This window comes from Orcinus orca, chromosome 10, assembly GCF_937001465.1.
Source record: "Orcinus orca chromosome 10, mOrcOrc1.1, whole genome shotgun sequence".
Taxonomy (NCBI): Eukaryota; Metazoa; Chordata; class Mammalia; order Artiodactyla; family Delphinidae; genus Orcinus; species Orcinus orca.
Genome location: NC_064568.1, coordinates 46,773,950 through 46,788,917, shown reverse-complemented (window position 1 = coordinate 46,788,917; position 14,968 = coordinate 46,773,950). Strand labels below are relative to the sequence as shown.

The window sequence follows — 14,968 nt, the reverse complement described above, 5'->3', positions numbered from 1 at the left end:
AAGCTGTAAAAAATATTAAAGAAAAAAGCAAAACAAAGGCACTGGTACTACAGCCTTAACAGTGCCTTGATGAAAACTTAACTGTAAGCTCAGAATCAAATATGTACTACTAGATGTGATTATAAGTCACGGAAAGGCTTTCCTAGCATGTGTTAACCTGTGTGTGAAGACAGATCCAAAGAGAGTTCCACTGATATTTTAAATGTCAACACTGTCAGGAAATGAGATGTCCTGAAGACTGATCAGTGACTATAAATTACTCACTTCATTTTATAACTCAGGCACATTAAAAACAAAACAAAACAAAAATACTCTTTACCCTATAACCTCACTTGCATAAGTTAAAGCCATTGAATTGTACATGTTTAAATGGGTGAACTGTGTGGCATTTGAATTATATCTCAATAAAGCTGTCAACAGAAAATTTTTTAAATGATTAAGTTTAGCTGTTTTAATACAAAATTTTATTTTCAACTAAAAAACAGAAAGATTCATAGAAATCTCATTTATGTGTTTCCAAGTTAACACGTTATTCCTGCGGCACATAAATGCCTTCTGATGGCATTTTTCCCAAATTGCACAATTATTTGAAAAAAATACCTCATTAACATCAATTCTAAAAACTAAAATCAAGAAGTTATAGCAAATAATACATATATACTTTGTGGTGTGATTTCTAGCAGTCTGCAGGGAAATAGTATAAGTAGTTGAAACATAACAACAAAATTGAAATGAGGTGTTATGAACAAATAATTCCACCTTGCCTCTAAATTTCTGATCATCCTTTTATAAAAATTCTGCTTTCAAAACGTTTTATTGTAACCTACAATAAGAAATACATTTTACATAATGCCCTAGCACACATATAAGAATACATGTAACTGAAATGAAAATTTGATCAAATAATATGTTATTTTACTACCTGTAATGCACACTAATAGTTTCTTTCCCATTTCACTGGGAAAAAAAAGTTACCACTTGCTGAACTGATCACAGCTGGGAACACTGAAAACACTTCCAAGTTCAGAGAGGTTTTTGTTGGTGTAAGATGGCTGGGATGTTTGACACATTTGGCACAGTGGTGACACAGAGTAGGTACTCAAATGTTTGTCATATAGTTGATAGTGGTAGAAATGGAAATTTAAGACAAATTACTGCATGAAGGCAGAAGAGAATTCCTTTCTAGATCTAGATTCTACACAGAATTGTTTTCTAATTAAAATACTTGCAAGGAGATTGGGACTAGAGCAGATATTCGTTTTCTAGGCTTACTTGTTAGAGAGGAACAGTTGTAAACATTACTAGGAGCCATGCGAAAAACTGTTATATATCATGTTGCGTTGTAATGACGCCCTCTGTACTTCCTATGTGCCTGTTATAACATATTCTAACCAAAAAGATCAGGGATATACCAGGGATAAATATGTATTCCTTAAGCTTCATTCTACCAATTGGTTTACTCCTACATATTTATAAAATATGCCAAACTGGTTCAAATTCTGTCATTTATTTCCTTTTCATATCCTCCTGTGGACATGCCAACATAGAAAGAAATAAAAATACAGCAATTAGAAATGAGAAATAACGTGGTTCAAAAGAGCACAAATCTATGTAGACCACTATTTTTAAATGTGTATCAACTGCTCTTTTTACATATTTAATGCCCCGCCATGAATATTATACATAGATTTCAGGTTAGAAAATCAAATTCAAAACCAATATATCAAAATTTAAAATTTTAAAATGTAACTTACTTTTGTAGTGGGCTCTGGCTTTGAGCCATAAACAACTTCTTCCTAAAGAAGTAATTAATCTTCTAAGAAAGGAAAAATCAATAGGGATGCTCTTTGAAATCATGAATTCTGCTACGGAGGATGATATACCAAGACTGTTGCTTTCTATACAGGCATCTAGAAGTTTATTAAAAAGAAGGCTATACTGTGAGACCTCCACAGTTTCTGAAAAGAAAAAAATCATTGATATAGTGAAACTGATCTATCTTCTCTCAAACTTCTCTCTTACTCCTTTCTCCTCTGCTCTCCTTGGCCCTTTCCTACCTGCTATAAGAGTCAGAGTCACCCGAATGCAATCATCTTACATACTAAGTTAACAAAGAAACAAAAGATTCAACAAAAGCAAAACGGTTCATTCACTTTGTAATGGAGAATGTGGAAGGGATATGATTTCAGAGGCTACATTAACACCTCTGTCCATGGTCCTCAAGTGTGACTGCATCTGCACGGTTCTGTTTGCATTCTATCTACAGTGCAGACCTCAGACTTGTTTTTCCCACGACTAAAAATAAATCATCCACTCATAAATATTCACTCTAAAATTTAAAAAAAAAGCAAACCTCCTTTCTTGGGTATGTCTACTCCTTTCTGCTTTTCACTCAGAAGAAAGTGAAGTCACCTTGGATACTTCCAACTCTTTTATCCCCTATATTCAGTCAGGTGGGTCTATGACCTAGACTCTAGGTCTTTATCACTTTAGGACTTTTTAGTGGTCTAGGCCTTATCAGGAAATTTATCTCCTTACCTTTAGTCTCTTTCTAAACATTACCACCAGAGGAACTTTCCGAAAATACCAACCCCATTATGTAACACCCTGGCGCCAAAACTCTAGTGACCCCTTACTACACATGGAGAAGAAAATTCCTTTAGCCTGCCATTCAAGGTCTTCCAAAATCTGGCACAACTATCTGTTTGATCTCACTATTATACTTTGTTTCATTATCACGATAATTGTATATCAAAAGCCAGTTCTACAGCAGCCATTGTACCAGGGATACCACGATAAAGAAAACAATTGCCTTTAAGGAGCTTACTATCTAGAGGGAGAATCAGATAAGAATGTTAATGACAATACAGTATCTCAGTGGAATACATGGGAAAATGGAGAGTGATAAAGCACTGAGGGGAGGCCTTCAAGTTAACGTTTTCATTAAACATTAACCCACCACTCTGAACCCATTGCCCAGCTCATTCCTGACCCAAAGCTTTTGCTGTTTCCCTTCACAGGGACTCTCTCTTGCTGCCGACATATGACTTGCAAGCATTCAAGAGCACTGCCTGCCATTGCCCACACTGGCATTCTCTTTCTTTGAACCCATCACCTGCTTAACTTCCTCTATTCCATGTTTTCCTATGTTCCAAGGTAATGGAAACTATGTTCTCTGTTTGTTAAGTGATAAAAGAAAAGGTATTCTTTATTATGCCAATGCAAAAAATTATTTTAAGGCACAGTATAAAGCTTGCTGGGGTCACTTAACGTTGATTGCTGATGACTTGACAGAGGTTAGAAAAGGAATGATGAAATGCTCCTTGTAGGAACTGCTGATAAAAGATAAGCATCTCTGGTTTTTGTTCTTTTTTTTTTTTTTAAATCATCAGGAAAGCATATTCAGTTGGCAGAAAACACATTTTACAAAAAACATCATTAAAAATATATGCTGGAATATAAAATTCAACCAAAACAGGTGGAGAACTGTTTCTTATTAAATACCAGATGGGCCAGAGATAATTAAGCTAGACTTTTTAAAAAACATACCTTGAGAATTTTGAAAACCTGGTAGATTTTGCAAAACTTCAAATGTCTGTCTGTAAAGACTCTTCGCTAAAATTTCTTGTGCAATTGTACAGAGCAGATTATGCCGATTGAGCACATCCAGTCTATCACAAGGCCACAGTGGTGTATTGATGACCCACTCTGACTCTTACAAAAAGAAAAAGTACAAGTACTTAACACCATGAAAATTACATTTAACAGTATAATCACAACAAATGTTTTTAAGTATCTTTTGGAGAAAGTGGAAAAACTTAAATATGTGTACTCAGAAAGATAACCATAGCTCAAATTTATTAGAAACAACTTATATAGTGATGATCATCATCCTAAGAAGATGCAACTAATGACCATTTTGTTATTTTTACCTTTTTACTAATTCTTCGTTTTTCTAAATGTACCAATCAGTTATTGATTCTGAAGTTAATGATTATTTTTATATGACAAAATGTTCAGATTATAATGAGTATACATTATAAGGTAAAATATTGTTTGTGTAGACAAATTAAACAATTTTACAGTAAAGAATACATAATTTAATTAGTTTTGGTATTCTTGGGGAGCAGCTTTCCCCCACAATATCTGCCTATTCAAAAATTTTTAAATAAAATACTTGCTATGTACAGAGGAATACCTAACATATGGAAGTTACAAAAGTATAATAATAAAGTAATAAAAAGAATCCTTAGGTACCCATCACACAGCTTAAAGAAAAGAGAATATTACCTATAATGCTGAAGTTCCTTAATTTCTGCCCTGATTTTCACATTGAGAAAAACAATGGAAGACTGTAGTATAGAACACGGAGGTGTTAACATGTTAGAAATGCCAGCATTTTACCATTTACCTAATTCCCTCAATCATTTACACATAATGAGACACATAATGAAACGTTGTCATGTAACATTCAAATCACATTCCTGTGTTCTTTTTCAACTGGAGTAAGAGCAGGAGTCAATCCTTTTCTTTTGTGGCCTTCCCAGCAGAGTAAATACAGAAAGTATTAAAGATTTGATAATCAAGTATACAATGCCACATAAAGTCTTAAGTATCGAGTAGAAAACTTTAAAGCAGGAGCTTGTTTTTAAATTACTAGAGCTCCCTTGACTGGTTGACTTGATTTATACTACCTACGAGGCAGTGTTTTACAAATATTAGTGCTTTACAATTATTAACTCATTTAGACAGATACCTTCATTAATTTACTTCTCAATTGATTATATCAATAATGATGAGAAATACTAATATTAAAAAACAGACCAAGAATGTGAACTGGTAATTCACAAAAGAATAAGTACAAATAGAAATAAAAAGAAAAATAGTTAAATTTTCTAATGAGCAATTAAATGCAAAACAAACCAGTGAATATCACTTTTATCCTGTCAAACTAACAGAGATAGGAAAAATAATAATGAATTTGGCAAGGGTGTTTCCTTCATAATATGCATCTTGAAATGCTGGCAAGATGACTATAATTAGTTCAACACTTCTAAAGGTGTAGAGTACGTCTGTATTCTATTCACAGAGGTAACACCTGGAATGGAATGCTCAGAATAGCCAGATTAGGGTTTGCATAAACTGAAGTGCGCCAGTCTGTCTGGTAACTAAAAAACATAAAATTGGGCACTAACATCTGGACTGTTTATGTGCACCTGTGATCCCTAACAGGACAATGACTGTATAGACAATACCTATGCAATTGTTCTCTAAGGATTTTCTCACAAAGGGAGGCTTTCTAATTAACTCAAAATAACTTGCTGCAAATCTGAATGGCAACAAGGGCAAATCTGCCAACATTTATCAAAAAGCTTTAAACTGCCCTTACCTTTACCCAGCAATTCCATCAGAATTTATCCTAAGGGCATAATTAAGATTTAGCAGGGATGTTTAGTAGGGATTTTGTTTATCATAGAAATTTAAAAACCAGCTAGTTCAAGAAAAGTGGACTCATGGACATATCTATGTATCTATGTTTATCTATATTTGTTTATAAGATGGAAAACTATGCAGCCCATTAAGTGATGTTGTAGAGGAATATTCCCTTTCACAGAAAGATGTCCACAGAAAGACTGTTGCCTGATGAAAATGAAAGGTACTAAAGAGTCTGTATAGTAACACTATAGTGTTATTTATAACACTGGGTGGCTGGCTGAATAAGGATTTTTTGTCATCAGTTTTGCTTATCCGCCCCTTCTTATTTCTCTATAGAAATTTCTCTATATTTCATTATAGAGAAATAAGAAGGTGTGGATAAGCAAAACATATTATTAAATCGTAATAACCATGTATTACTTATATAAAGGCAATAAAAGTTATTTTAAAAATTCAAGAGCAGTTTCTCAATAAATAGCATATATAAATTTTTTTTTTACAAAATTTGTATTCTAGAAAGTTAAGACATTTATTCTTCAGCCTCCAAACCTTAATTATAAAATTATAGTTTTAAGGTTTTTTTTTTAATGCTGGTAAGGGTATATAAGGCAAGGTAGGAATTTGTTGTTCATTTGCCAGGATACAAGGTAACAATGCTGAAAAAGAGTTTAAAATGTGAAAGTGAAAATGTGTAAAGCCCAAACAATAGAGCAGGGGTCCCCAATCCATGGGCTGCGGACCGGTACTGGGCTGCACAGCAGGAGGTGAGCGCGGGCAAGCGAGCAAAGATTCATCTGCCGCTCCCCATTGTTGGCATTACCATTCCCCCCGCCCCGACCCCGCCCCCCCACCGTGGAAAAATTGTCTACCACGAAACCGGTCCCTGGTGCCAAAAAGGTTGGGGACTGCTGCATAATGGCTGCCACCCATTAAATAAAAATGTGGGCTTCCCTGGTGGCGCAGTGGTTGAGAGTCCGCCTGCTGATGCAGGGAACACGGGTTCGTGCCCTGGTCCGGGAAGATCCCACATGCTGCGGAGCGGCTGGTCCCGTGAGCCATGGCCGCTGAGCCTGCACGTCCGGAGCCTGTGCTCCGCAACGGGAGAGGCCACAACAGTGAGAGGCCCGCGTACCGCAAAAAAAAAAAAAAAAAAAAAAAGTATAAAATATTCTACATTACTCAAATATGAGTAAGTGTATGTAAACCCCTTCTTTAAAAAGTTTAGTAGGTAATAAATGCACATATTTTTAAAAGGAAAAAATATAGAAAAAATATGTAACAAGTTAATATGCCTCTCATCCCTGTCCTCCAAGCAGTCAATTCTTCTTCCCAGAAGCACCCACTATTACTAGTTTCTTGTGCATCCTTCTGCAAGTATTTTAAGGGTATAAAGCAAGTATGTATGTATGCATTTTATTTTTTTACAGAAGTGGTAGCATACTGTGTACACCGTTCAGCACATTCCTTTTTTCACTTGGTGGTAAATCCTGGAGATCATTCCAATGAGTATTTGCAGCTCTATGTCGTTCTATTCCATCATATGGCTGTCACACAGTTTCACTAACTGGTACACCCTTAACAGACACTTAAGTTATCTGGAATTCTTTGTTATCATTGTTGATGGTTTAAAAAAGAGATTCCATATAACTTACAGTGCATACCCCTGTATACAGATATAAATGTGTTTGTAGGACAAATTCCTAGAAATGGAGTTAATAGATTAAAGGAAATATGCATTACTAAATTTTGACAGATATTTTGTCAAAAAGCCCCTAAAGACAATATATGTGAAGGCTCATTTCTCTATACCCTCACGAAAAGCATATCACAAAACTTTAATCTTTGCGGTCTGACAGGTGTTTAGGATTTTAATGTTTATTTCTCTTAATACAAGTGAGTATTACTCTCACTTATTACAAGTGAGATCAAGCCATTTGTATTTCCTTTCTTGAGAGTGGCCTGTTCACTGCAGAACCTTTGAAGAACCAAAAAATTCTGGGGACAACTTAACATACTTCTGTGGGCCCTTTTTTTTCAAAGAAATAAAATTTTACTTATGAAAAATAACTTTCAATTGGAATGGTCACTGCAAAAGAAAATCCTGTGTTTGTAACTGATAGAATTTTGAAAGATAATCTCAAAATTGAAACAACAAAATTATAAAAATTTAAAATCTCCATAGACTACTCCACACCCCTCCCACAAACCCTCCCCCAGTCTCTAGTTTGAGATAGACTAGTTTTGCCAGAAACTTTTAGGCAGAAGATCATCCAGGCCCATTTTTACCAACTATTTTACCCTTTCCATTTCTTGCCACATTTTTTCTTTCTCACAGAGCTTGTGAGCTCTGGCTTGCATTTTGCTACTTCCTATTTTTATGCACATTCTATTTTGTATTTGTATATTTGTATTTTGTGTGGTATCTTTCTATTTTGATTAATCTTCCCGTCCTAGGAAAACTCACTGGTTACATTTGTTAAGTTGAAGAAAACCTTTTCCAACAAGCTTTTGATCACGAAGTCTAATCACAACCTCTATATTCCATAAACCCTCAGCAGTGAACAAATACGGTATTTTATGTATATATGAATATGTATGCATGCTAGTTTTGTGTGTTAGTGTAAAAGTTTTCTATTTTATTTACTTGTGAGTTTATTCCATCTTCCACCTAAACTGAGATTCTCGAAGTTTCTTCATTCTTATCTATCTCATTTTATCAAATAAAATCTGCTTGATGGTCCAAGTAGCCAAAGCTACATTAGATGCTGTGCTACTATTGTGCTCTCTAAATTTTATTTACCTCATGCCAAACTAACCTTAGTTGCTTCTGCTGGCTTAATTTCATCGCAATTTCTATTAGATGATTTGACTTACTAGGGGAAATAATCTTTACTGTCTTGGTTTGGAGCCATGGTTGTCGGCACATGCAAAGATAGAGTTATGCAGACTGCAATCAGGATTTCCCTGTCTCAGCAGCTGAAGCTTGGGCTCTGAAGCTGGACTGTCTGGGATTAAATCCGGCCTCCACTCCTTACTTGTTATGTCATTTTGGGCAAGCTGCTTACTGTCTCTGACAACATTTTCTTATCAATAATATGGGGATTGTAATAATTCCAAACTCATAGGGTTTCTATGAAGATTAATTGAGATAATCAGGTAAAGCATCTATACAGTGCTTAGGCCAAAGTAAGAACTAACTTTTCAGCAAAGGTTCACACAGTTTCTTCTTTAAAGCTAGGTTGCCATTCTCCTTTCATTTTATATAACAACCTTTCCTACCCGCATGATCACTAGGGGTTTAGACCAAATTATCACCCACAATGCAGTATCAACTTGAGGTAACTACAAAACCAAGAATTTATAACAAGCTTAACAAATTATTTCATGCTGGCATATATCAGAACTTACCCCTTAACACCCAAATGGCGCCATCTAGGCTTCCACTTTTTAGAAAAATTTCTGCTGCAATATTCACAATTTGACATCTCGGTGCTAACTTCTCAGGCCCTGTAAGTCCTTTTAAACTTGTAAAATGTATTTTTAATTCATATAGTTTATCTAAGACCTTCCTTCCCTAGAGTTAAAAAAAAAAAGACAAAAAAACCCACTGAGTATCAATCATTAAGAGTATTATAGAGGTACAAAGTCACTGATAATTATATAGAAGTCAATTATGCAATTTGAATAATTCTAGACTGATGGTTGTCAAACTGCTCTAAGACTCTCTCCTTAAGCCCTTTCCTGCTCAGCCACAAAGATGGAAAGGGAAGGTGAGCAAGCAGGGCTTTGTCTCATTAACCACGCCCACCACTGGGCCCCCTTTCATCGGTTCTCCTTTCATCTGTTTTATTCACTGAGCCTCCTCTAAAGATTTCATTTGGCAAAAGGATTTCATGCCTTAATGTGGAAAGCTACCCATCCTATGTTTTTGCTCTTCTTCTGTTGATCACCCTGAGATCCAGGAGGGAAAGTCAATGAAAAGATTATTTCATATGAAATTTAGATAAAGAATGATAGAAAATGATAGAAAAAAAGGGGGGGGATAAAATTGTTGTCTGAAAATTGTTTTTTTGAGTCAATAGGCTAATTATTTCACATTGTCTACATAAAGGCTGTCTCTAGGGTAGACATCAGAAATTGGACATGTGTTATTATTTTATACCAAGGTCAGCAAAATTTTTCCATTAAAAGCCAGACAGTAAATGCTTTAGGCTTTGCAGGTCACATTTGGTCAGCTGCATATTCTTTTTGGTTATTTTTAAATTTCTAAATCTTTAAAAATGTAAAAAACATTCTTAGCTCATGAGCTGTATAAAAACAGGCTGTGGGCCAGATCTGGCTTTTGGTTTTCAGACTCTTGTTTTATATTATATTACATGCTATTTTGAGTCAGATGCATATTATGATGTCAAAGTACTTTCAATCTGACTGTATAAATGAGTGTATTTTTCAAGGGATACCTTAAGTTTAATTTCAATGGTTTTACTTTTATGTTCAAAATAGAATGTTTCATTAAAAAATTCATGCTAAGTAAGATAATAAAATACTCATTCTAAATAAGATAGTTAACATTTAAAATTAAAATACAGGCATTGGGACTTCCCTGGTGGTACAGTGGTTAAGACTCCGTGCTTCCACTGCAGGGGGCATGGTTTCAATCCATGGTCTGGGAACTAAGATCCCACATGCCGTGCAGCACGGCCAGGAAAAAAAAAAAAAAGAAAAGAAAAGGGCACAAATTCACCAACTGCTTATATCCTAAATAAAAATAACCAAATAAAGGGGACTTCCCTGGCGGTCCAGTAGTTAAGACTTCGCCTTTCAATGCAGGGGGTGCGGGTTTGATTCCTGGTTGGGGAGATAAGACCCCACATGCCTCATGGCCAAAAAACCAAAATAAAACAGAAGCAATATTGTAACAAATTCAATAAAGACTTTAAAAATGTTCCATATCAAAAATAAATCTTTAAAAAGAAACCAAATAAAATTAAAATATACTCTAAAATTTCAGCAAAATCAGTCTGAGTTTTAAAAAGGGGTCTTCTAACTAGGTAGTCCTCAAATTCTCAAGCATTAAATACCCAAGAAATTAATGCTATGATAGACTTTAAGCTAGAATGTGAGAGCGGAGCCAAGGTACATTTTGCCCATCCCAGGCCTACCACACAATAAGTGCTAAACCGCTTAGAAGACGTTGGAGACTGGAGACCTTCTGTACAATGATTATTTAAAAATTATTTTCTTTTAAAAAAAATTCATGAATTTTGTATGTGTACCTGAGTGACCATGTCCTTAAATATTATTTCAATTGTGAAATAACCTCTTTATACAAAGAAGGAAGGAATAAAATATACATTTTAATAGTTGATTCAATAGTAACCCCACTCTCAACCATCTTACTCTCCATCCCTCAGCACTTCTCCCTATTTTGGATTTTTCTGTCCTTTACTTTACTTAACTTTATTGAATCTATAACTCCACCACCACCTCAGGGAAATCTAAACAATGATAGCACAATATGGTCTAGAATCACTACACCACTTCTATGGTGAGCTAAGCCTCAAAGGTAGACATGAAGATATATGGTATACAGTATTCAAGAGCATCCTAAGAAGTGATTTTAGAAGAGTTCTGTTAATTGTTAGCATCTCGGGTTCATCTTAAGAGAGAGCTTCCAAAATTATAATACTACCAATACTCAAGAGCTGGCAAGATAAATTCTGAATTGAAAGGTGCTTCAAATAAATACGATATTTAGCACAGCTTCCTAAGTGTTCCTTATACTGAGATTCTTCATAGTAGTCACAGATATTCTTCTCATGCCATCTCCTTTCCGTATTTGCCTAATATACCACCTAATAATTCACTTATTGTGTAAGTTTCGATTTGCCACCCGTAATGATTATTAGCAAATTTTTAGCAAATTATTAGCAAATTTTCAGGGTTAACCTATATTCTGCTCAAAAATTTTAAACTAACACTCTATATACCAAGCCAAAATAAAATTTAGTGAAGTACCTTGGACCACTGCAACAGCTTGTGGTAGAAGTACATAGCACTGATTCCAATTCTTCCCAGCAAAGTTTTATCTACTTCACTGTTTTGTGGATCTTTGCTAACTGAAACACAAAGTAGGTATATGGAAGAAAGTGAAACAGTCCCTTAGAATGATGGAAAAGGCAAATTTAATATGGAATTAGTGATATTACCACAAAGACCAGGTATCAGCAAACTATAGCCCATGGGCCAAATCTGGCCTGTGGCCTGTTTTTGTACAGCCTGTTGAGATTCTAAGAATGGTTTTTATTTTTAAAGGGTTGTTTGAAAAGAAAACTGTGTGACACAGATTATATACTGTGCGTGCAAGGCCTAAAATCTGGTCCTTTACAGAGTTTGCCGACCCTGACAGAGAATATAGCAGTGAAGAGCTGATGTAAAAAGAAAGGTCTCAAAAATATACGAATTTTGTTGACGTGGCAATAGTGAAGATAGTAACAACTTAATGATTCAAAAATTCAGATGCTCCACTACAATTTCTTCGCAATAGTTTTACCAATCTGAATGAAAAGAAAAATAAGAACATGAAACATCTGATATTCTATTGACCTTTTATCATTATAATCTAATTTAACAATAAATAGATGGAAAAATTTATAAAAACAAGGAAAAGTATCTAAAAACTGCAGTGTTAACTTATCTCCAACATGGAGACTATTAAGAGCTTTACATGTTATGAACATTGTACTAGTCAATCCATCAATCAATAATAAAGAACACTGTATCACCCTAACACACAATACTCAGACAAAAACAGTGACATTTACTTGTTTCAGCGAATTCACAAAATGGAACACCTGGTCTCTCTTCTTTACAGTCTTTTGTCAGTGTTTCAGCAATACAAGCACAAAATCTCTGGAAATCTGCAAATTTTTCACAGCCCAGTTTTATGTTAATGTATAAATTTCCCAATTTGGTCCAGTCACCTTTTTCTTTATAATGCTATGAGAATTATTAAAAAGAAAACAAAAAATGCAAGTTGTCATTTATGCAAACATATTATGGGGTAGGCACATGCAGGCATCAGATATACAGAAATTAATAAGACAATCTCTGCAAACCTTATAAACTTACTGACAAGTGTTACAACAGCAGTAACATGTTACTGTACAATTTGCTTTTCTGTCCATAGCAATGCCTCTATAAGTTCCAGATGTCAACATACACTTGTTTTAATTATCTAGCTCCTAATGTACTTAATGATGTCACCCTCAAACCTGAACTACACAGTGGAGATAGATTTAAGGAAAACAGATGATTAGCAGCATGATTTGAGCTACTTCCACAGCAATACACTATTTTACTACTTTTAGAGACTGCATTTTACAGTTAGTTGGCCATTTATGATTTGCAGCCCACACATAATTTTGGGCATTACATTTCTTCTACAAAAGGCGCTACAAGGTAAATTTCAGTAAACTTACTATCTTCCTATTATTTTCAATTCTAAACTGAGAAAGTTTCCCATGCCAACAAAAAATTGTTTCAAGGATATAAATTCTAATTTAGACTAGATCAACAATTACTAGAATGAGTACAAAAATGATCTTAAATTAAAAAGTACAGTCATCCTGAAAGTCCTCTATTTCTTATTCAGACTTTAAATGCTTGGAGAGTGCACAATGACCTTGGCTTTACCCTGTCATGTCACATACTGCAGCCACCTATGGATCTCGACAAGAAAGCCAAGTCATTTGTGCACTGAGGGAGTCCGCCTAGTGACAAGAATTAAAGGCTAAGCTATAGATTATTATAGCTTAACATAAGTCAATTTTAAACTGAACTATTTCGAGAATTATTTTTAGAACAGTTCACAACTCTAGAAATTATGTTTGCATTTCAAAGTATTAACCTGCAAAAAATTAAACTTCTTTTCCTTCTTTTCTCTGTGTAACAGCCGCATTGTAAAACTTTTCTAAAACTGGGTTACTATCCAAAGTTTCTTTGTTGTTATTGGTTTTCGGAGATCCCAGAAATTTATTTAAAAGATAAGCAACATACCTCTATTTCATTCAAGGCTGACTCTAAATCACACTTCCAGTTCTTTATAAACTGCCTCATCTGTAACCTTTAACAATAAAAAAGGGTTAATTATGTTCATCACCCAAAGAGTCAATATTGGTCCTAATTCATCTGTTCTATAAATTATACCTAAGAGACTGGAGAAAGAGAAATATACTATAAAAATTATTCAGCGCTGAAGAAAATGGCGACTGCACAGATACCTAACTTATACTATTTCCTCCTAAACCACAGGCAACGAGGAGGAAAAAGCAAATTCCACATGAAATCATACCTTCATCCTAACTTGAAGACAGAGAATGTCAAAACTTTAAGATAATTGTGATTAAAAAGAGAAAAAAATTAAATCACAGCACTTGATCTCTACTGCTCCCACTTCACTCTCACTGGTCCATAAGGATTTGTGGCAAGCAAATACTGACCAAAACAAAACAAAGCAAACAAACAAAAATACTTGTAGGGGAGAACCAAAAAGGGAAACTACCAGAGGGACCTAACATTGATTAAGAACTACCATTACAAAGACAAAGTCCACACTAAATTTGAAAATGCTAAGAAAAAAACTGTCTGGGTATATTAGAACACAAACCACACAGAAGGAACTTAAAAGTTTTGTATGATTTAAAGAAAGTGATCTGTGAAATGTATAGATAGCTTCTGGGAAAGAAAAAAAGACAAAAATGAAAGGAGAAGCACACTGGCAACTGGGAAGAGGAGAAGAAGAAAAGGAGAAAAGAGGAGGGTTCCATTAAACTAACAATAGTGTGTGACAGCCAACTATGGGGTCAGTTTTGGTAATTAGTCCCGATGCTTTATAAATTATTCCAGAGCATTAAAAAGGAAGGACAAGTTCCTAATTTTTATCCGTTCATCTGTCAATGGTCATTTAGGTAGCTTCCATGTCTTGGCTATTGTAAATGGTGCTGCTATGAACACTGGGGTGCATGTTTCTTTTTGAATTACAGTTTTCGTCTTTTCTGGATATATGCCCAGGGATGGGACTGCTGGATCATACGGCAACTCTATTTTCAGCTTTTTAAGGAATCTCCATACTGTTCACCATAGTGGCTGTACCAATTTACATTCCTACCAACAGTGTAGGAAGGTTCCCTTTTCTCTACACCCTCTCCAGCATTTATTATTTGTAGACTTTTTGATGATGGCCATTCTGACTGGTGTGAGGTGATACCTCATTGTAATTTTGACTTGCATTTCTCTAATAATTAGCGATGTTGAGCATCTTTTCAGGTTGGCCATCTGTATGTCTCCTTTGGAGAAATGTCTATTTAGGTCTTCTGCCCAGTTTTTGATTGGGTTGTTTGGTTTTTTGATATTGAGTTGTATGAGCTGTTTATATATTTTGGAAGTTAAGCCCTTGTCGGTTGCATCGTTTACAAATATTTTCTCCCTGTCTGTAGGTTGTCTTTGTTTATGGTTTCCTTTGCTGTACAAA

The 14,968-nt window shown here is 35.0% G+C and overlaps 1 protein-coding gene across 1 annotated transcript in view; it reads right to left on the bottom strand.

Annotated features, from left to right (window-relative positions):
- TOPAZ1 (testis and ovary specific TOPAZ 1) overlaps nt 1-14,968 on the bottom strand; it is a 69,492-nt gene that overhangs the window by 8,395 nt on the left and 46,129 nt on the right. The window contains exons 13-18 of the mRNA XM_004277891.3: nt 13,495-13,561; nt 12,261-12,435; nt 11,455-11,555; nt 8,845-9,010; nt 3,550-3,714; nt 1,755-1,958 (exon numbers count right to left, since the gene is read on the bottom strand). Of these exons, the coding sequence (XP_004277939.2) occupies nt 1,755-1,958; nt 3,550-3,714; nt 8,845-9,010; nt 11,455-11,555; nt 12,261-12,435; nt 13,495-13,561 (878 nt within the window). The remainder of the gene's footprint in view (nt 1-1,754; nt 1,959-3,549; nt 3,715-8,844; nt 9,011-11,454; nt 11,556-12,260; nt 12,436-13,494; nt 13,562-14,968) is intronic.